General features: G+C 32.6%; 1 protein-coding gene across 1 annotated transcript; it reads right to left on the bottom strand.

The window, feature by feature from the left end:
* Positions 1-2,000: 2,000 nt before the first annotated feature.
* Positions 2,001-24,005, bottom strand: LOC130442073 (myrosinase 1-like). The gene is made up of 9 exons (XM_056776067.1): positions 23,871-24,005; positions 21,072-21,145; positions 18,218-18,418; positions 17,079-17,471; positions 10,841-10,932; positions 8,225-8,521; positions 6,761-6,898; positions 2,557-2,663; positions 2,001-2,480 (listed from the first exon to the last, which is right to left on the bottom strand). Exons 1-9 carry the CDS (start codon positions 23,918-23,920, stop codon positions 2,126-2,128), a joined length of 1,707 nt encoding a protein of 568 aa, XP_056632045.1. The 5' UTR covers positions 23,921-24,005; the 3' UTR covers positions 2,001-2,125.
* Positions 24,006-24,474: the final 469 nt, after the last annotated feature.

The raw sequence follows: 24,474 nt of genomic DNA, 5'->3' as shown, positions 1-24,474 counted from the left end.
TTGAAATTTGGGTAATGAAAAAAACACAATCGAATTGAATCCCAAAATCAACATTCCCACAAATCCTAGAGAAAAACTATTTTAATTGTAATTTGTTGCCAAAATTTTTATTTATATTTGAGTGCCAAAACAGTTACCAAACAGTTTATTCTGAACCCTAACCATCAAATTGGATCCAAATGTCGAAACTTGGGGTCGGTTTTTGTCCAGGTGAAGGTACCAAAATTATTCAATATAACCATATTATCTCAAAATTCGCTCCAAAAATCGGAAATTTTGAGAAAATCCTGAAGAGAAATTATGTGTTTTTGAAATTGGTCGCCACAAAGACAATAATCATGTTGATTCTCAATTATCTAGTAACATTCCAAAAATTAAAAATTTTCTGACAAATCTACAAGAAAAATGGAATTTAACTCAACTCAGGTGCCTAAATAACTCTGTGTTACCTCCTAATCACTCAAATTTGTTCCAAAATTTTTGTAAAATCATGAAGAAAAATAATTTGTTTTGATATTTGCGTACTGAAAAAGATGCCAAACATTTCACTTGGACTGCCACTTTTTAGAGTAGAGAACCCAAAATCTAAATTTGTGAGCAAATCATAGAGAAATTAGTTTATATCGTAATTTGGGCACAAAACTCACTATAGTTTTTGTACTAACTTTTGCATTCTTCATGAATATCTCACAAATAAATTACAAACCAAAATTGAAATTTTTCAGCTACTCCTTAGAAATAAGATTTCATCATTATTTGGGTACCAAAATAGTTCTAGTTTGCCTAATATCTTTCAAATTCGTTGGTTTGCAAACATCGTAATTTTCGAGAAAATCCTGAAGTTGAACGATCTTTATTGTTCATTTTGAATACTCCTACTAAAAACTAGAAAAACGGAACGTAGCGACGATATAAGGCAAAAATGCTGAGTGGAAAATATTAACGAAAGGGTACTGAGCAGAAAGCGCGAATGGGACGAACACATAAGTAGAATTAGCGCGGAAAGAATAGAAAGGATAGCACGAGACAACTCACCACTGGAGAGAAGAAGTATGGGAAGGCCACGAGAAAGATGGAGTGATAATCTTATCATCAATTGCGGCAATAGGCATGCTGCGAAGAATGAAGAAGCAATCTGCCTAAAATGGAGTGTGAAGAAGAAGAAGAATACGCAAAATCGACCCATCCCAAAATCAAAATTTCTGAATCACTTCTAAAGAAAAATGGTTATACTATAATTTGGATTCCAGAATCACTTTAATTTGCCTACTATCGTCCAAACATTGAAGATTATAAAAAAATACTAGAATAAAAACTTTTTAAAAAAATTTTGGCTCCCAAAAATGCTTTTATCATGATTTTGGCGCCAAAATCGATTTTTTTGATATATGGGTGCCAGAAAAGATAACAATCATTTCATTCTAAATACTTAACATTGATTCCCAAAATTAAAATTTTTCAATCACTTCAAGAGAAAAATGGTTATACTTTGATTTGGCCGCCAAAATTTCTTGAATTTGCTTACTATCCTTCATAGCAAATAAGTTTCCTAAAAAATCTAAAAATGAACAATTTGTAATGAAATTTGAGTGCCAAAAAAGATAATCCCTTTATTTTGATTCTTACCATCGAATTAGATCATAAAAATTAAATTTCTCCTAGAGAAAAATGGTTTTATCATGATGCGGGCACCAAAATCACTCTATTTCATCTACCATATTAAAAAATTAATTACAATCATAGAAATTCTCCAAATAGACCTAACCTCATTTGTACTACTATCAAATGAGATATCTCATATATAAACGATTTTTATCGTTGACACAAAAACCGCTCTATTTTACCCTTATAACATATCAAATTCATTACAAATCCCGAAATTTACAAAAAAAAACTCATGAAAGTAATATTGTTTTCTAATAGAAACCTGCGCTCGTCGGACTAGATTTTTCCATTTAAATGTTATACGAGATTTTGTATTTATTAATAATAATCTATAGTAGGTAGAATGGATTTATTTGAGATTTAAATTAATACTAATCACTTTTTGTACAAAAATATTTTTTTCAAAAATATGGTTTTGAGAGAATAGTTACAGAAACCTAGGTGATTATTTTTTTAATAGTTATGTGGGTTTAGATGTGGTTGTAGCTTCAGTTGTAGTTGTGGTTGTAATATTGGTTGTAGATGTGGGTTTAGATGTGGTTGTAGCTTTAGTTGTAGTTGTGGTTGTAGTATCGGTTGTAGATGTGGGTTTAGATGTGGTTGTAGCTTTAGTTGTAGTTGTGGGTTTACTTGTGGTTGTAGATGTGGGTTTAGTTGTGGTTGTAGTTTTAGTTGTAGTAGTGGATGTAGTTTTAGGTGAACAGTCGCCCAAGCATTTGGTTTCTATCAATTTTTTATAAAATTCAACAGATTTTTTTGCCGTTCTAGTCCTATCTTCGGATTCGAAATCAACTTTATAAAGGCCAAATTTGTTTCTGAAAATAAAGAAAAATTAATAAAATTATATCTTTTCAGTTTGATGAGAGAACAAATAATACATTGATGACTTACGTGAACCCATACGTCCATTCCAAATTATCCAGTAGACTCCAAACAGTGTATCCTTTTACGTTCACTTTATCGTCATCCATAGCACTTTTTACATTACTAAGATAACTCTGGAATATATAAAATCCATTAACTTCAATCTATTTCCAATAAAACAAAAATCAGTTTCAACTACCAAATTTAATTTTAACACTACTGCATTTAAGCTAGTGAATAGAATTAATTACTGCAGGGATTAATGTGTACCTTTAGTAGGTTTAAATTCTTATTTTATTATAAATACTGTACTAACTGCTAAATATTGTCATTCAAATGCTAGTATTGTTGTTGTAATTTCAAGATAAATCTATAGCAAAAATATAATTGAAACTGAGAAGTTTCCGAACTATAAAGAAGCAAAACATTCAGTGAGAATCTCTCAACACATGCTTCTATCGAAAAGTGCTGACTTTAGGTTCATACCAGAGCAAAATCCTTTAGGGTACATCAAAATTTATTCATTCATTCTGTCTGAAGAGGTTTATGTTTTGGTGAAAGTGATTGGTATCATGCTAGATACCAATTGGCCGTACAAATAGTTACAATTGGACTTAACCAATGCTCAAAAGAAGTCTCCAAAAATTTTGACAAATGTACATGAATTGGTCTGTGAAAAAGTACATAGTTGCACGCGATTCTTTATGTATCATCAGATGACGCGAAAGAAATTATTTTTTTCCTTGGAAAAGTATTTTAACCTAATTGAAAAATCGAACTAGCTGAGATCATGAATCTTTGTTTTATTATTGGGCCAGATATATTGGAAAAAAAATGAACTTATACCAATGTCATCATTAAAACTCAGACTATCATCACAATTGCCCAACTAAAAACAGTTTTAACGGTCTAACTAATTGAATAGAAATTAAATTTGTATTATTTTTATTAAAAATATTGGTCTTGGATAGCAAAACTCTTGAATGACTCTCTGTCCTCCTCAGTCTCATAAATGTTGATAAAATATTTTTCTTCACTTGATAATGAATATGGTGAACAGATACCTGTGACAAGGAATGTTGTTATAGTGAAAAAGAAAGTTGTTGATCCGTTTTTTTAATTTGAACATCGTTTCTGAGATTCAATAACCTTTCTTGTTCTCAAATGAATTCAAATCGCCCATACCACTTGTAAACAGTAATTACTTCAGTGAAAATTGAGGATTTGAAATTTTTCGATGAAAATTTATGAAAACTAGAAAGTAAATAGTTAATTCGGAAACAAATGCAGCAAAATTTCGATTCCAATTTTCTAAAAAATATTTTGATGTGGAATTACGAGTTTCGTCATTCACATGGTTGATTTGAAAAAGATTCAATAATTTTCTATACTGTAATAGTGTTTTAGGTACTTGCGAACAAATTGCTGACCACAGCCATAGAAGTATGGGAAGGAGGAAACAAGCACTAGAGCCATAGAGAAAAACCTGAGGTATATTATGGTGCGATATAAGAGAATATTCGTATGTATAAATAACATATTGTAAACACATTTTAAACCTTCAGTTTTTGATTCAAAAGGTTTCTATACATGAAATCAGTTCACGTGTCTCATATTTAATAGCCAGTTTTAATAATCGAGCATGATATTAGAATCTCTAACAATCAGACTTTGGTGTAGGGCCACATAAACTGGGTTCAATCTTAAATTCCCGACATTTACACTTTTCTTAAGATATCTCAGAACAAAAACAATTGAAGGAATGTGATTTTTGCTATTTTAATGTTGATTTAGTTTATTTTTAAGAAATCTACTTATGAACTGACTTTCAATGCCAAGTTATATATTCTGATAAAAACTGAAAGTTGGTCTAAACGTCAAGTTTATGTTATTTTTAACTGATTTCCATTAGAAAGATACCTAACATGAGGACAAATTATCACGATAAACATATAAAGAGGTCTAAGGAGTAAAAAGTTAACGTAAATAATACATTTTCTTTAGTTAGGTCGATAATTCATACTAAAAAATGAAGAATAGAATATTTATGAGCAGGGAAACCGTAGGTAGTGTATATAGCACTTTCTTCCAAATTTTCAGAAGATAATTCAAATGATGATACGAAATATGAAGAATTTCTAATTAGTGAACGAAATAATTGCAGTCTACGCCAAGTACGAATTCAATGGGGCAAAAGTATGCATGGAACAATTTTCTTGAAATAAACATAGGTTATTAATTAAACTATCAAAATTTGATATTTTTGAAATTATAGTTGTTATCTTAAAGCTAAGGGTAATTTAGTTTATTTCAAGTGTTATTGGAACATCACTTTCTTAAGTAGCATTAGAAGTGGCTTACGTTTCATTAATTTTGAAAATTAACCTTCCGGTTCGAAAGCTTTAAGTGAAAATAAGAATCATTGAAACGTTATTTTGATTGGATCGAATCACTTGTGAGTACATAAAACTTTCAAGTGGAGCACGATAGTGGCCATACCCAGACTATGCCACCAGATTATAACTTCAAAGTGATTTTGAGAATGAAGTGATGATGACGGATTTAGTCACTTTTCACGCCACTTGTTGGTGGCAGAAACTGGTGTCACTTGTCATTCGAAACAAGTTTCACGACTGCTATAAAATTGAGTTCACTTTAAGGTTATTATCGCCCTTAAAATTTATTTTAATGTTGTAATCACTCTAAAGTGATTATTATTTTATTATTCATCAACAGTATTTGCATAGTGAATATTCATCTGAGTCTTACTGTGGTTTTTTAAGTTTTGTGGTTTCAGTGAAAAGGTGTGACATATTAACACCGGCTCGACTACACTAACCACCGAAAATAACTATATATGCACCATTTTGACGTTACAATGTACGCACTTCAAAGTGACGAGCCATAGTGACTGCATCATATTGAGCCTCTGATATTTGCTACTTTTCAAGTGACGTATTGAAAATGACTGAAGCTGTAACATTGTTTTTGCCACCATAGTGGCATTAGTTGAGTTTTGACCGCTTCATTCACGCATTTATTAGTGAAACCCACTTTAAAGTGAATATATTTGCAAGTTATTATGTTTATACGAAAAAATGGTGTCGTCATTATATCAAGTACACAACAGGCTTTCGATTAAAAGTTTATTTCTTCACGTGTACGACGATGTATTGATATCTAGTTAGCCTAGACCAGTTCCATACATAAACAAAATATTGCGTTACCATAGCAACCAACAATAACTTATTAGAAGTGTCAGTGACATCAAAAGAGTAAACCAGAGTTACGCAATAAATTATAAGAAAAAAGATGACCACCGAAATTATGAAAATCGAAAAATTATAAATATTATATTATTATAAATATTGACGTTTCGACTACTTTTAGTCTTTTTTACTTTTTTACGATAAAGACTGAAAGTAATTGAAACAATAATATATGCAAAATTTTGATTAATAGACACCTAAATCAAGGTCTATGTAAGAAATTAGAGAGTCAAACATTTATCGACGTGGACGTAAAAGTATCCAAAATGTATAGCTCGAAAGCAATGGGAATGAGGCAACGTATTATTTATAATTACAAAGTCAGAGACGGAACGAGTAAAAGGCAACGCGCTAAATTGTTACACTGAGTAGCCGTAACTACACTGTCACCTTTTGCCACGTTTCAGCCATATGGATGTATAGTTATAGGGGATAAGTTCTTGAAATGAGATTGTTCCCCATTTACGTGGTAACTACATGGCGTTATGCGTGGTAACCACGTGGCAGCTACATTGGGGGTATCCACTAAATACTTGGTTTTCATGGAGAAATAATATCAAAAGAATTGAATTAGATATGATATTCTAAAATAATTTCCAAATTTTGATATTTTTTCTAGTTATCTAATTCATCAATTCGATTTTTTTCATCAGATAAATACATATAGGATCTGGCAAGAGCTATTTCTGAAAAATATTCAAATATTAGATCGCTTCTTATTTCAAAACAAAAGATACAAAAAGATAACAAATGTTTCTATGTGACAATGAAATATGACAAATTTATTTATATATTGAAAATAAAACATTTTTGCATGTATCGATAAAAATAAAATGAGTATATTTTACATATTTTCACAAAATGTAAATTCTCAAAAGGGGGGCTTATTTAGTGCACTGCAGGATTGACTTACATTTCTTAGATCGATGCCACTAACTGAAACTATTGAATATAATACTTACCTGTATGTATTCAATTCTTTTATCATCTTCAAGTGTTCCGTCATCGTCGGAATAACCGTTTTCAGTGATTATCACATCTGGATTATTGTAGGTTTTTTTAATCCACTGCAACATTTTTTTTATTCCCCATGGCACTACCTATAATGATAATAGTTTTTATTATCCCGAAAAATTCACCTGATTAATTCAAGTTTATAGGAATGATAAAATAGATACGAAGCTTGCCACTAAAGTGTTGAGACAGACAAGACAATTGAAATATTTATATTTGGATATGGCTTTATAGCTTTTCAATACAATTTTGCGTTTGAATTAATTGACGTAGAATTTTTTCCATTCCGATTGAGGTATCTCCATAATATGTGATTAACTGCTCCTTCACGTGTAAAATCAGTGACCTCGCAATTAATTTGAGATCTGTGGGAATAAGAAGAAATCATTGGGTGCCAAACAAGGACTATACGACGGATAATCTATGAATTCGATGTTTTGACTGTTCAAAAACGTTTTTGTTTGTTCTGATGTGTGAGAGCTCCCATTGTCGTGGTGGAGATAGATTCGTCTTCCCTGATATTTTAGAACACTTTTAACAAACAAATGCTAATGTACCATTTAAAATTGACCGTTCTCTAATGGAACAGTTATTCAGTAAAAAAAAGATGGCTATTTGCTTCTTGTGTGCGAACAACCTTTGTTGATTTGGCTCGTATTCAAAGACCCATACAGTCGATCGTTGTTTAATTTCGGGTTCACATGAATAGATCCATTATTCATCATGTCAGGATCTCCTAGACTACTTTTGAATCACCGTGATCGAATATTCACAGCAAATCTTTTTGATAGCTGAATTTTCATGCAATATTGAATGTATACCGAGTAAAACCATTGCCCATATATGCCTCAATATCATGATATGTCAGATATCTTGCAATATCAGTTTATACACCAGCACCGTAGATTTCTGGTACAACAGCCAATTGTGGACGATCTTCACGAAATTTATCTTGTAGCGACGTGCGACCCCGATTGAATCCGTCAACTAAGCGACAAACTGCCGATCGAGATAATGTTTCATCAGCAAAAATTGAAGTGAGTTGATCCGTACATTGCTGTTGCTGACAACACGTTCTGAGTACGTTCAGTATTGAAAATGTTCATCTTTATGATGGCAAAGTCAGATTTGACATATTTATATCAGTGTTGTCATATATCAAAACGTAGCAACATATTATTGGTGTCGACATTTCGAGACTATTTTCTCACCCAGAATGCAATCGACAGTCTATGTTATTTGAGAAAAAAATATAACCTGTTTCAAGCAGGAAGATTTGTGATTAAGGCTAGCAGTAATAGTCATCAACAAAATTTTGTTATCGAGAAAAACTCAAGTTTCAAAGTTGTTGTTGTTATTGTACCTAATCTAATTTCGTACAAATCAGTCACAGAAATTCGATTAGTATTTACCGATAGCCACGGAGAAGCACCCGTCTCCCAAGTTTCATCGTACCAACTGTCCACCTCAGGATCGAAATCGTATCCCATTCCAGTGGGATCTGCATTGACCGTTGCCTTAACATAAGATGTGGAATATTGATTGAGACCCAAAAAATCAGCTGTTCCTTTGATGTATTTAATTTCCTCATCTGAGAATTCGGGGAGCCGAGATTTTGAAAAGCCTTGTGCTAAACTACGTTTCTCTATTGAATCCTTCACAATTGATGGGTAATCTCCAATAAAAATTGGGTTAGCGTACATACCAAACTGCAATAAGAAAAGTTGATTAATTTATCATTAGCTGGCTCAATATGAAGACTGAATATTCAGAAAAAGCTATTTGATCATCGCGGTTTTTTTTGAGATAGATTCGAGCTCTTATAGAGCGAATTTCATTATAATTATTTTATGATAAATTCATTATTTGCTTAAAATTTTTCTTATAGTTCACAGCAACTTGTATTAATTTGGATAATGATGTTTGAAGATAGATACATTTTGTTTCAATTTGTCACCCTTTTTACCCACTACCCTCGACATCTACACCCTCAGATTGTCCGAATAGTAGGGAGATCGTGCGATACTTCGTAGCAAGAGAATTTGAAAGCAGAACTTAAAAATTTATAACACTTTGCTTTATGCTCGAATATTTGTTTGTTGATAAAGATTGATTGATTGGTTTAAAGTTGACACTTTGCAAATAATAATACAAAAAAGTGACACCTTTAGCACAGCTTTAATTTTGAATACTCGATATAACAAAAATCATCTAATGTTTATTCTTGGGCGTACCATGGTAAGAACACATAATTAAAAATCAAGCTAGGTTTTGATAAATATCCAAAACAATTAAAATAGTACTGCCTTGTGGTTTGGCAGAAAAATATGAAATAGTTCTAATATCACAACACTTAATAAGTCGTGTGACTGACACAAATCAATACGGCGTTTAATGAGTACCAGTTTTCAAAAGACTTTCAAAAAACATAACAGCCATATAAATGGAGCTAATTTAATATTTTCAAAACAAGGATTCATAATAATTTCGTGTGTTAATTTATCATTGCATTTTTTGGAAAAAAAATACTGTACAAGATCAGCAAAGGCTTTAAAAGTGTTATATGGACGAAAAAAGAGCCTTTCGTTAATGATTTGCTTAAATGTGGTCGTAAGAACACCGATGATGATGATGAACTTTCTGGTCGTCCAGTTGAGTACAACATCAAAAAAGGCAAAAATAGTTTAAATCTAATCGTAAATTGGAATTGCGTGATATAGCTGAGGCCATAAAGATATTAGAAGACAGTGTGCTTACAATTATGCATGAACATTTGACCATGAGAAAACTTTTTTCAAAGTAGGTGCCGCGTTTACTCACAGTCGATCAAAAACAAGAACGTGCTGATGATTCAGAGCCATGTTTACATATAATAAACTAGATTTTTCGCGTCTATACGTGACAATGGATGTGGATTCATCACTACACTCCGGAATCAAAACAATCAGAATCTGAGTGGACTGCTGCTGGTGAACCACGTCCGAAGAGTCCAAATCGACAACAGTCAGCTGGGAAGGTTATTGCTTCAGTATTTTGGGACGACTATCTCAAAAATGGAGAGATTTAATAGCGAATACTACATAGTTGGATCATTTGAATGCAAAAATCGAGGAAAAATGAACTCATATGTAAAAGAAAAAACCACTGCTTCACCAAGACAATGCACCAATTCACAAGTCGATGACAACGATGGTTAAATTGGACGATTTACAATTCGAATTGCTTCCTCATCCCCCGTATAGTTCAGATCTTTCCTCTAATGAATACTGGCTATTCTCTGATCTAAAAAAAAATGCTTTTCGGTAAAAAAATCAACTCAAATGAAAAAGCAATTGCTGAAATTGAAGCCTCTTTGAGACAAAAGACAAATCTTTCCCCAAGCATGGCATCGAAAAGTTAGAGAAGCGTTGGAACGATTGTTTTGCTTTTGAAGGAGAATACATTGATTGATACAAGTCACTTTTTGCCAAAAAAAAATGTTTCATCGACATTACTACAGATTATTGTCACAAAATTTCTTGAAACTGTATCTAACAAAAAACGGGATGGTAGATAATAGTCTCCTTAGGAAAAACAAGTGGATATTTTGTCTCAAATCTATCCAGCTCACGTAGAAATAACAAAGTAAGTCACAGAACAGTTTTAAACATTTTAAAAAAGAAACAATTTCATCCATGTAGAATGAAAATTGACAAATTGACCAGATCGACGACTGCAATTTATGGTAGATCAAAAAATATTGTAATTACGAATGGGATACATTTTCTTTTGAGTGATTATGATATCAATTGGTTATAGTTAAATTTTTTCTCACACATCAAAGTATAATCAAATCAGATAAAAACCGATAATGAGGAATTCAATACGCTTCTATAAGTTTTGCGATGTTAACAGTAGAAAATAGTAACATCAAAAAGCCACGGCGCATCTGAAAATGGAGAACCAAGTAAAAAGCGTTGAGCTATCGTAATATCTGTTATTGATTATTGATAAGTTTTTCATTGTTAAATAAACTTTGTTATACTTACAGTGAATTGCAATAATTTTTCAGAAGCTTCTTTGTCTTCAGTTTCATTATAAGGTTCCCACCAGTTTGAATCGATAACAATTCCTACTTTACCTTTGAGAGAATAAAAAAAAATATTATTTTTTTTCCTTTTCATATGAAAGTTCAAGAACCAATTTGACCAATTTCACATGAGGGATACAGATACTGCATAATAACGAAATATATTCCAAATCAGTACAGAATATGAACCAACTCAGAATTTAATATGAAATATGTCCTAATATATTTTCAAAGTTCCAACCATATTCTCAGAATATATCATATTAACAGAAGATAATGTACTCGACATTTTTAGAAATCTAAGTTTGAAAAGATGCCGTTAGTTCCAATTAATAACAATAAACTCTTAGTTAGTTGTTGTTTGTTAGTTTTGGACACTTTGTCTTTACATTTTCCAGTCCTCCCAATCGACAAAAATTAATTTTTAAAAGAAACGAACAAAAATCTAAAACGACGAAATTCTTAACTAATTAACTCCCAGATAATGAATATATAGGTATTCGAAAGCTCTACAATATATTAGAGTTAGTACATTGTGATGTTTAATTTTGCTACAATCCCATCACTAAAACCATGATAATAGTATAATATACACCAAGATGATGGGGACTATTGTCAATGACCGGGCACCAAGATTATTTCGCAAGGGGCATGGCTTTGTTATTAATTTAATTGCTTGTATTGAAAATAATCTTCAGCTAACAACATGGGGGCTGGAAGTTGCAAGAATGATGCAAAGAACAACAACTTCCGTTGCACCTGCTACTATTTCTTCCGAAAACAGATTAGGAGTAGCGATTTATTTATTGTTGTGAGTAATAACGAAAAGAACAAGCATGATTTGACATTGTTGAAGCTAATTTTAGCAAAGGGTCAAAAATCAAATCAAGCGCGAATTTAAAATTGACCATACTTTTGAACCAAAATTTTGGTGATGGAGGAAGGAAATTAGACCTCTAAACATCTTAACCACAATCTCCTGAATTTGGAACACAAATGGCTTCTTTTTCTAGTACTCATCTCAAAATAAAATTTGTTCATTATTGACAAGTGATCAATAATGAACAAATTATTAAACACTAGCAGCGCTGAATGACATGCTAAGAACATGGCCACCTCGGTTAGTAGTGGAAACAATAATTTTTCATGGTTAGGTTGAAATATAAAATCTGCAGGGTGTTGAATTAGTTTAGTGAAGATTCGTATAGTGGATCAGATTAAGGGGAATAATTTGAGAATGATTAGGAAATTAAGAACAGATCTTCATTTGACCAAATTTCAATATGTTAATTAATATTACAAAATTTACCACGAAATTATCAAAAAGCTCTTTATGTAATAACAGAGGAAAATTTCAAGAAACTTGTCATGTTGATAGATAATCAGTGTTAAACCACTTCGTCAGGAGTTCCATTCCTTTTACATGTGATTTTTTAAGCCGTCGGGCCCAGTTCATTGCTAAGATCTCTTATTTTGCATTTGGAGTATTTTTCAAAAGTTAGTGAAGCATATAGATGACCCCAATATATATTCCCATGTTACTGTGTTCATGACACTTTTACTTGGATAATGACACTAAATTCTGTGCTACTCTATCCAGATCCAGATTTTATAACTATATTCTATCAAGCATTTGTTACATTTTTTCAGTCAGTTCGCTCTTTGTTTCAATTTTGTTATTTTCGAAGCATCGTAACCTTTTTTTATATAGAGAATAGAACCCTCAAACCCATTCTGCTTCCTTCTACTGTATCCAGACTCTTTTTCCCATTAGAGCTAGTTTTGAGTTGGTAATGCAATATTTAACTGACTCTCAACTTTCTTGTTTTTTTTCCGTAAAATCCCAATAACCTCAGCAACAATTTGCGTGTCATCTCACTCATGCCACTTCTACATAAATACTAACACTATACTTGTACTGTATCAAAATCCTCCTGATTTGAAGAGATATGCTTTATAACTACTATACTATTTTGCATTAAGCATTTGTTCCAGTTTTATAGAAACTAAGGTGTCAGTCACTCTTTACTTTTTTCTCATTTTTTTTTAAGCATCTTCAGAGCCTTTTTTACACAGACAGTAGAACCCTAAAAAGCAATCTGCAACCATCTGTCGTTTCCAGACCATATTTTCTAAATTAATAATAGCTAGAGTTCTTTATTGTGACATTTGATCGATCGGCTCTAGTATTTATCAAAATCATCTTAAAACAAGCATTTGCCTTAATTGTTAAGAGCTGGCGCTTTCCTCAATTCGCATCCTTGTTTCGTAGCTCATGAAGCATCTAACTCTGCTAGTATGGGCGTTGGGCGGATTGAGTAGCTCAGCGACCATGCTGCCGGTCCCAAGCCCGGATAAAAGAGGAGGGTTGTGAGGTAAGGCTAGCTACCTACCTCATGTAAAACAGCCATTTGCTCAGAGAACGAAGAAAGTAGCCTCGGATAGGACTGATAAAACTTATAACGACCCGGCAAAGTTAAGGAAAAAACGATTTTAGAAGCGACAACAATTGCGAATAGCCACCTGGAATGTTACATCAATTGCTAACAAAGACCAAGAAACCATAATAGAGCTTGAGAAACATAAAATAGACATATGTGCCTTGTCTGAGACGAAAAAGAAAGGAGCTGGCAACTTTAGAATCGCGCAGTATACATTGATATATAATGGGAAACCAAAATATGAAAGAGCAGCATCGGAAGTAGGCCTATTAGTGCACGAGAAATACGACAAAAACATAATAGACATAAAGTATATAAGCTACAGACTACTACAAACCACGTTTAAATTCACAGAAATAACTAAAACCCATATATTAAGCGTGTATGCTCCTGATACGAGTAAAATTCAAGAAGAAACAGACTCATTCTATGATGAACTGCAGATCACCATGGATAAGATATCGAAGCAAGACGAAATTATGATACTGGAGGATTTTAATGGAAGGATTGGTAACGAGGTTATTAGTGGAATTGAGAATCGGTTTAACGGAGAAACACTCAACAGCAATGGAGAACAACTCATACAACTCTGTGCACATAATGAACTACGCATTAACAATACGTTTTATCCCCTTAAACAACAGCACAAGTATACGTTCGAGAACACAAGAGGACATAAATCGATTATAGACTACATTATTACAAACAGAAATATTCATCCCTCAAAAATATTAGATGTCAGAACATTAACCTCAGCAAACACAGGGACTAACCACCATATGGTGCTACCCATAATGCGGAACTGCGTACAAAGGAAAACCCAGAACAAACCGAAAGTGACAGAAAAGCTGAACATAGAAAGCCTTAGCGATGACACCACAAAATACCTCTACCAGCAAAGACTAAGAAAGGAAATAAATGAAAACAAGATCTTGAAAGATGATACCGTAGAACTAGCATGGAGAAGATTAAGTACTAATATAAGGACAGCTGCAGAAGAGGCATTAGGCAAACGAAAGGTGAACCTAAGCGGAAAGCCCAGCACGAAACCATGGTTCACACACGAAATCAAATCACTTACGGAATAAAAAAGAAAAGCATATCTTCAATATAGAAGTCAAATAATTACATATGTTGATTAGAAAGTCGCGAGGAATAGGACAAATATGGAAATACAAACGATTAAGAGACAATTCTGGGAGAAATACTCATCAGACATGGAAAACGACTTATATGGGGGACAAAAAAAGATCTGGAATATGATAAGGAACATCAAAAGACCAATCAATGAATACATCCACACGAAAACAATAACGTTAAAAGAATGGGAAAGGTATTTCCATGAACTCTACGGTGACACAATAACAAGCCAACCCACAGAACAGAAACAAAAAAATATATCTGGGGAAGGAGAAGACATCCAACAACAATTAATATCAAAAGACAAAATTAAAGCAACAATGCGCAAGATTAAAAACAGGAAATCACCAGGGCTGGATAATATTAATAACGAGCTTCTTAAATATGGTGGCAATGAATTAATAGACCAAATGCATGTCATGTTCAACAAGATATACGACCAGAGAAAAGTACCAGAGGAATGGAAGGTAAGCATAACGATCCCCGTCTTTAAAAAAGGGGAAAAGAAAGATCCAAATAATTATAGAGGGATCAGCCTCCTAAGCACGACTTCAATATTACTAACAAAAATTATTGCAGAAGAAATCTCAAGTAGCGGCATGAGCGAATAACAGGGATTTAGACAAAATAGATCAACCATAGACGTTATATTCATCTTAAGACAGATTGCCGAAAAGGCCACAGAGTACAATAAAACCGCGTTTATGTGCTTCATAGACTTAACAAAAGCATTTGACAGAGTGAGATTACATGACGTCATTGAGCTACTAAAAAAACGAGGCGTAAACCAAAGGACAATAGACATCATTCGGGACATGAACAACGGAAATAGCACATATGTAAGAGTAAACAACGAACTCTCCAGTAAAATGCCAGTATCAACAGGGATCAGACAAGGAGATAGTCTCAGCCCAATACTCTTCAACATTATAATGGACGAAATCATAAAAGAAGTCAAAACGGCAGGCAGAGGATACAGAATGGGAAAACATGAGTTTAAGATAGTTTGCTACGCTGATGACGCGGTTGTGATATCTGAAGATGAGGATAATCTGCAAAAACTGCTACACAGATTTGAAACAGTTGCAGGAGAATTCAATATGATCATATCGAAACAAAAGACACAATCCTTGACAATAGCGAGAGAACCAAGAAGATGCAAACTGGCAATTTATAATAAAAGTGTAGAACAGGTTATGTCTTTTAAATATTTAGGGGTTAACATCACGAGGAATAGGAACTTGAAACAAGAAGTCAAAACGCAAAGAACAGCAGCATCTAGGATATCAGGATTCCTTCGAACCGTGATATGGAGGAATAAATTTTTAAGTATCGAAAGCAAAACACGGATATATAAAACTTGTGTGAGAGCAGTAATGACATACGCCATAGAAACGAGGGCGGAGACTGCAACTACTAAGCGGATTCTCAGAACGATCGAGATGAAGACACTACGCTCAATCACAGGAAAAACATTAAGAGACAGAATAAGGAGCAATGAAATTAGAAGAATGTGTGACGTTCCGGATATAGTGAGTTGGGCCAGAACTAGAAGAAGAGCATGTAGAGATCATGTCAATAGAATGGACGTCGATCGACTAGTGAAAATCGCAAAGGAAGAGAGACCCAATACAAGTAGACCGCCTGGAAGACCACCAAAGCGCTGGTATGAAAGCTGGTCCTCGGAGTCACAACTTAGGCTGCCTCTTTGAAAACACAAGACATAGTCTTAAAATAAGAAGAAGAAGAAAAAGAAGAAGAAGAAGAAGAAGAAGAAGAAGAAGAAAATGAAGCATCTCTATTATTGGGAGATCCTCCGGGCGTTGATTACTTAAAAACAGTTCTTCCCCGAAGACGAATTCTATGAGTTCAGTGACAAGTGCTTAACAGATACCTTATTGAGTCCACTCAAGAAATTATACTGATATCAATAGCTGCTTTCATATCACTTCACTCTACCAGGTGGCCATCATCAAATTGATAGTGATAATAAAGTGAAATCTCTAAATCCTTTTCTCTGAGTTGATAGTTTCTTTCTTGGCTGCAACGTTCTGATTTCCTTGAAAGAAGAATCTTTATGATCTGAGTTGCTACTTCCATGTGGATTTGCTCTGCCAGTTGATCTTTTCTGAATAGAAAGTGAGAGAATTAAGTGTCGGCTACATCTGTCGGCTACTGCTTTCCGTTCAGATGGATAGTTTTTATAAGTAAAGTTATTTCATGTAATAGTTATCACTGCAAATTATCAATATTTGGGACTACCATAACACACCAGTTCTGTGATCTAGGAATATGCAACTCTTAATGATAATTCTTATAATGGTAGGTATAAATATAAAATAGAAGCAGAACTTCTATTGTCTCAACTTAAAATTTTTATATAATATGTCTATTTCTTCAAATATATAGTCTTTTCGATTCGTTTGCAAAGGGGTATTAATATAGGGTTCAGCCAAACTAGCACTTACCTTTATATAAATCTAAATCAAGCTAACCATGAAACCATTCAAATTAACATATGATATGAAGCAACTGTATTAATACAAAAGAGAAATTGAGTCATATCTTCCTTTAGATACTACATGATTGTAATGTTGAAAGTTAAAAAATTTTTACCTTTTTGGTGCTTCCTGAACTCCTCATCATATATGTGCCAAGCAGTAGCGTGGGCCTTAATAACGTTATGAATACAGAGATATTCCCCAACCCCAGGTGATTTGATGCCGGGTGCATAATCTCCACGACCATAACCGCGGCTACAAGTTTGTTTGGGCTCATTGAAAGTCATCCAATTTTGTACGTCTTCTCCGAATAGCTGGAAGCAAAGTCTCGCATAATCTGAATACCAATCGATAATATTTTCATTTGGCCATCCTCCCAATTCCTCAATGTACTGCGGAGTATCCCAATGGAATAAGGTGATAAATGGTTCGATATTATTTGCTTTCAGTTCACTTATCAGATTTTTATAATAGTCCACTCCAGGTTGGTTTACGTGATTGATCAAACCTAAAAAAATAACAATTAAAGTGATAATGTATCAACTCTTTTTTCTGAACGTTGAAGTAAAATAGAGATCGGAAATTAAGATCCGTTTTATCAGATATGTTTCTATTTTTCTCCACAGTTTCCATGTTCATTTGAACATTCGTCATTGCATTCTAAAAATCAAAGAATGAATATTAAACTGCTTCTGTGATCTTCTCATCCGTGACAAAGTAAAAATCACTCGGGTAAATTCTGGTGAATAGTTGGTGGTTAATTTGTTACAATCAAAAAGATATGATCAGATTTTGCGTGTGAATAATAGAATGAGATTTTGTATTATCGTGCTGAAAAAAACTCCACTCGTTAGAACCTAACCAAGTTTTATATGATATATCTTAATTTATTCGGGTGCCCTGTGACAAACGTCGCATAATTTGCGACTTTTAAGAAAGGATTCTGTGAAAATTTTAATTTGAAGCTGAAATTGTGATCCACCGATCTTCACGAATTTTTTTCTCCCAGACCTCATCTGTTATCACTATTGGTTGACCTCAAAGGAAGATATCAAACAAATTTTTGCGTGGTCTCAAAATTCTCATCAATTTACGTGGGCATTTAAGCCTCTAACTGCCAAAAATCAAATAACTGGGTGACTAAAGAAATAATACTTTTGAAACAGAAAATAATATAATGGAAATGAGAGTCCAGGGGTGTTGTTTTTGTTTTAAAATATAATAGATGATAGAAAGTGAAATATATGATTTTACCATTTGGTAAGATTCTCGACCATGACAGTGAGAATCTATAATGTGTTACATTTAAATCAGCTAGAAGTTTGACGTCCTCCTTATATTTCTCATAGGATTTACAAGTATCATCTGCATTTTTTCCATCTGCAGTAAAATTTGGTCTGGTATGAAGAATTCTGTCCCAATTGTTTTCTCCTTTACCATCAACGTTCCATGCACCTTGAAAAAAGATATCATCAATTACATCCATATTGATCAACATTTTAATGAAGTAGAACGGCATTACAGGTAATAGTGGAACATAGAAGAAAGAAAAGTTTTATATATTAACAATACAAGTACACTAGGGATCCCCTCATTTTTATAATTGAAAAATTAACCATAAAAAACTGAAACTTTCTGCTCTGACTCTGTTCATATTTTGAGAAAATTTAATCATACTACTATTCATTACCAATATGATTTTAAAAATCGGTTCATTTCGCTTTATTTTTAGTTTGTGAGCGAGCTCACAAACTTGTAACCACAGTTTTCATTTGGACTTTGAGGTACTTAAATAACTCAAATACATTTGAAGCTTACAACACCTACTAGAAATTGTTGTATTGTTAAATACAATGTGAGAAGTATGTATAAATGTATAATAATAATAAAATTTTAGTTAACTTAAAATTGAGATTTCCGTTGATTTTGATATTATTAAAGATTGTAAAAATTTTTAAACTCATGGATTTCTATTTTCAAATTGACGGGTTACTATAGGAATTTTTATTAATTTCTGATTGGTTTGATTTTGAATGACGTTGAATTGTTGTTTCTAAAAATAAACATTTTTTGTAGTTTTTTCCATTTATCAAAACTTTGGCAAATTCATAATTCATATTGTGTCCTTCGTTATAGACATGAGTCGCTAATGAACATCTATCCGGATATAATCTGTTATCACTCTTGTGAGACGATATCCGACTGATCAGTTACCTTTTCGACTAACCAATGTACTTTTTGTCACAAATTAAAAAAGGTATATACTATGTTAGGCAATTCATTGATTGGTGTTTTCACTTTAGTAAAAATAGATTGAATATTGAGTGTTTGACTGTATGCTATTTTAATATTGGGTTGTTTAAAGATTTCAGAAAATTTGGGAGTAACTGATTTTATATATGGTAGAGGTGTAAAAATAGATGGAGTAGAAATGTTAGAAATGGCGTTTGAAAATGATGATTCAATGTTCCTGTCAATGTCAAATGAATTATATGAAATTCGTTCCAAGATATGGAGAATATGAAGTATTTTAATGTTTTTTCATGAAAAATTGGTACATTGGTCAGTCGAAAAGGTCACTGATCAGTCAAATAATCTCTCACAAGAGTGATAGCAGATTATATCCTGATAGATATTCATTAGCGACTCATGTCTATCACGAAGGACACAATATGATTTATGGACCAGCCAAAGTTTTGACAATTGAAAAAAACTACCAAAAAAGTTTATTTTTAGAAACACCATATGTTGCCCAAAATGATCAATGCATTGAAAAGAAAACTTATTTAAATAACCTTAGTGTAATTTATATATTCATATCTTTTAGATTTCGAAAAAACAAATTCTATGAAAACTAACCAACCAACTAACTTCACCTAACCTATAAATTTCAACTTCACTTATAACGACTTAGCCTATAAAATTTATTGTCATTTAAATTCTAGCCAATGAATAATCAACTACATTCATAACGACCTACCCTTTGAAAATGTTCACAAACCTTAATAATATTAAAATCACCGGAAATCTTAATTAATTGATGTAAGTAAAATTTTCTTTTTGTTATACACATTTCTTATATTGTATTTGACCATAATTTCAGTCCCAGACGATGAATACATAAGTATTCGAAAGCTCGGAAAATATTGAAATATTGAAGTTAGTCCACTTTGGTGTTTCCTGCCACGTTCCCATTAAATAAACTTATATATAAACACGAATATAAGGACAGAAAATATTGCGAAGTGCCCAGTGTTACCCAGGGTTACTGACTTCTGGGTCGTCTACTGGAATCTTAATCAAGTTTTTTCTATTCCTCAAAATATTTCATCTCTAGCAACAGTGACATTTATGAAATTTGGAATTAAGGTTGTAGAAATTCAGTTTTTTTATGTAAAAAGCAAGCACAAGAAGGTACATCCTAGAGTGATTCTATGTTATAATGTTCCGAAAAAACGTTCCTTGGTAGCTGATTCCACAGACTTGCAGAAAGAAGTACCGATTTATTGACGTTTTGGGTATCTGCATGCGAACTTGGTAATTATGAAACGTGTATCACTGTTGAGTAGATCTTGCAAAAACTACTCTAGGCGGAATTATGTTGGACAGCTCTGAAAATCATTTGTCGTGGTAGTAGATATCGGTATAACAGAGTCAGGTCGGCAACATTTCTTCTATTCTTTAAGCTGTCCAAGTTTCTGGATCGCCCATAAGTGGAATTGCTTTCTTCTTCATTGAATAGAGCATCTACAGGGTATACTTTGAAGCCGAGTTCCAAATGTGCGAGTTATATTCCAAAGAAAAATGAATCTGGGCCTTGTAGAAAATCAAAAGCTGTTGCGGGCTATAAAGCTTTTTGGTCTTAGCGGGAGATCCATGCCAGGTCATATTATTTTTTTCACACAAATGTAGGGTACTGACACCACAATCCATCAAAGTTAATGTTATGAGCTTGGTTTTTCGTCTTTGAACATTTGGAGAAACAAAAACTATTGATTAAATATGAAATTCTCATTTGTTTTAACAAAATGATTTCAAGTTCATGCTATTTAATGGGGAAACGTTTTTGTAGAGTCAAGAATTTTCAGTTTTGTATTTGAAGGCTTACCTTCTATTTGATATGAAGACGTAGCAACACCGAATAAAAAATCTTCCGGAAATACCGTGTTGTCATCTGCTACACTAGAAATAAAAGAATTTATCTAATTATTACAAATAATAGAAGATAAAGAGATTTTTCATTCATATTGGTATAACGGATGTGGGTAGAGTGGCATGTTGACAGTTTGAAGTGTTATCAGTACAGTTTAAAAATGTATGGATTTATATACATAATACACTCAACAAGAGCACGTAATCACTTTAGTGCCACTCGGTGGAATTTACTATAGAGAAAATTTTAGAGATAAAACATGCTATCTTAAAATTATGTTTGTTATATGGAACAAATTCAAGTTCAAATCTTTTTTTTTTAAGAATACTCAAAATTGTGGATAAATATTTCCGATAACGATTTCTACATTCATAAAATTAATACTCCTTACCTGTTACAAATTATGGAAAATTAGAAAATTATGGACAAAAATAAATTCAATTCTCCCTCATTTTCTAGCTTAATTTTAGAGACTTAACTATTGAAGTGTATATATATCATGTGTGGCTTTTTAGATAAGGGTTGATCAATCCTTAATGTCCCTCTATCATACTACCTAATTATTCTCCATGTATCAGCCATTCTTTCCATCGCTTGATTTCCATTCTACTCCGGTCCTTTTCCACTTCTGCGGCTTCTCCTTTTTCTGCTACTTCCTGAATCCTACTGTAGTATTGGCATAGCTACTGTGTTTGCACACTCTCTATATCATTTTTTTTGTTAGGTTATTTTTCACGATTGGAACTTTCCATTTAAGTTTCTGTTCAATTTCGTAATTCATATGTTATCCATATTTATTTTCATCACATCAGATCCGATTCAGTTCTCATTCTCTCTTTGCATTATTAAAATCTCTTCTTTTGTTTTTGTCATTGCCATTTCATCATCGTTGTATTTTTCATCCTGGTCATTTCATTCAGTATTTAGCTTTTCAATATCTTATTTGCATGATATGCTGTTTTTGTTGCTGAAATATTATCTTCTATTGTCAATATTCTTTCCCTATTACTATCACTATTCCTATATATTTCATCCTTCAAATTTATATTCTCTTTCTGATAAAGATTTCCCTTTTTGTACTGTCTGCCATACCTCATATTTTATCTTCAATTTCAATTTCATCTCTCTCTGTTGTCGGTTTCTTCAGTACTTTTTGTAATTTTGACTTCATCCTATTATTTGTCTTTCTCTATTTCTTAAGCTTTCTTCCATTATATATCTTAATACATGCTCAGTAGATATCTATAGATTGTATAGTGCCACAGATAGTGAACTACCTCGACTTACTCGTTTAACAAATGCTAGTTCTTCAGTTTCTTCTTTTCTGATCAGTAAACTAGCTTTTGATTCATTTATAGTCATAGCGACAAGTCTTCTCAACTCTGTTTTCATTTGTTGGTCTTCCAGAGCCCCCATCATATTTTTCAATTGATTGAATCAATGTGTGGACAGGGATGTAGGAAAACAAGTTGAGGTAAATGTATAATGCCTACATCAATACTAATCCGGAAAACATTCTAGAGTAGGGTGGAAGCAATGTGATTGATTTTAATGCAACAAAGATTGAAGCTGCATCTCCGGATTTGGTCTTTTCGGCATATAAAATATCACCATCTTTACCTCAAATTCGCTTGTTGGTTATTTTTATTTGGAAAAAGGTGGTTTCACATAGAGATTTCTTGAATCTATGACGGTTGGGTGTGAGAAATCTCTATGTGTAATCACCTTTTCCAAAAATCTAGATGAAAAATAAGAAAAATTTGCTCTGGCACCTTCCAATCCTGTTTATAGAAATTGAAAGGAATTTTTAGCACATTGGGTTTTAATTGATTCATAAATACAAAGATACATTAAAACAATTGTTGCGTAATCCTGAAGAATAAATATAAAATTTGGAAAAGAGTGATTTATATGGAATCAGATGTGGTGATTAAGACAGACCAGTATATTGCACAGACTAAGAAATTCGTCAATTTCCGGTTTAAAGAGCACAATCGGAAAATCGAGTATTGCCAATCACGCTGCCAGTCATAATCATGAAGTAAATATTAATAATGTAAAATAGATAAAAATGTATCCAATAATGAATTGTTAGATGTATTTTAAAGCAACTTAGAGTATCGCCGGAGAAGGTTTAGTATAAAACAGATGAGTTAAGTTGATAGGTTTAGATTTATCTTCAGCCTGTGCAGACTTGGTTATTGGAACGCGTGTCAGATAGAGTGTAGTGATATGAATATCACCAACAATTCCAAAAATTCCAACTTAGTTTACTTTTAATAGAGTATGATGTTGGAGTTTCAGCAATCAGAATTAGTGTGGAGAATTTTTTGCTAATATCCCGAATAGAGATATCCGTTTTCAAAAAGGTGAGCCTTTACATTTAGCAAGACTTGTTGCATGAGAATTTCAATGCTTTATCTTTGAACAGATGGATAAGTAGAAGGGAACCTATTAAACCGATATCTTGAGACTTGTTTTCATGGGGAATACTTGGATGCAGGAAATTATAAAAGGATATAATTTCTAGATATGGTGTACAAAATTATTGTTGGAGTTGTGAAAAACAAACTCAACAAATACCAAGAAAAGATAGTGGGAGAACACCAAGGAAGTTTTAGTACGGGAAAAGGAATAAAGGATCAGATATTTATTCTCAAGATGATTTTGCCCTAATTAATCAGAAAACATTATTTTGAAGATATTTCTCATTATTGGTTGTTCAACAGGAATAATTATTTAAAAATAACTCACGTATAGTTGAGGATTAACCCTAGAACGAAAAACCACAGAGTTAACATCATGGACTGTTATGTAATGAATTTTTACTGATATCATAGAACCTTTTATAGTTAAAAATAATTATCGATCAATCTCGTTTACAAAAGTAAATATATATTCCATTTAAATGGAATAACTCTTATACATTATCTTATCTCAAAAAGAATTATTTGTAATTGTAGCAAGTAATTTATTTTTAAGTATGTTTTAATTGTATTTATAAAAAATACTGTTCAAATATTGGATTGGTATAAGATATAATACAAAATGTTTGAATCAGTCCTGCAGCACATTCGAGTTTTAAAATAATTTTTAATGTATATTTATGTTAAAATAGTGAAAATTCCCAATATATCTGTGGAAATATCACGTTATACTTTTCAAATATACAAAAACTACATGCATATTAAATAAAAAGAGTGATGGTGTAGCGAAAACCACCAACAACCAAGAGTTGTTATCGTGAATCTTTCTACTGCATGGAGCAGCCAAAAGGAATAAATTTGTTAACAGATAAATGAGGACGTATTGAAAAAAGCATTTGGACATGATTTGTACACCTAAATACAAGTTTTTC

This window comes from Diorhabda sublineata, chromosome 3, assembly GCF_026230105.1.
Source record: "Diorhabda sublineata isolate icDioSubl1.1 chromosome 3, icDioSubl1.1, whole genome shotgun sequence".
Lineage (NCBI taxonomy): Eukaryota > Metazoa > Arthropoda > Insecta > Coleoptera > Chrysomelidae > Diorhabda > Diorhabda sublineata.
The sequence above is the reverse complement of the archived record's forward strand: the minus strand, read 5'-3'. Positions and strand labels throughout refer to the sequence as shown.

Coding starts and splice junctions, on each gene's coding strand:
- LOC130442073 (XM_056776067.1), bottom strand. CDS start 23,920: ATGATGTTAACTCTGTGGTTTTTCGTTCTAGGGTTAATCCTCAACTAT. Junction 18,419..21,071: donor GTCTTCATATCAAATAGAAG/GTAAGCCTTCAA, acceptor TCTTTTTTCAAG/GTGCATGGAACGTTGATGGT. Junction 17,472..18,217: donor GTCGAGAATCTTACCAAATG/GTAAAATCATAT, acceptor TTATTTTTTTAG/GTTTGATCAATCACGTAAAC.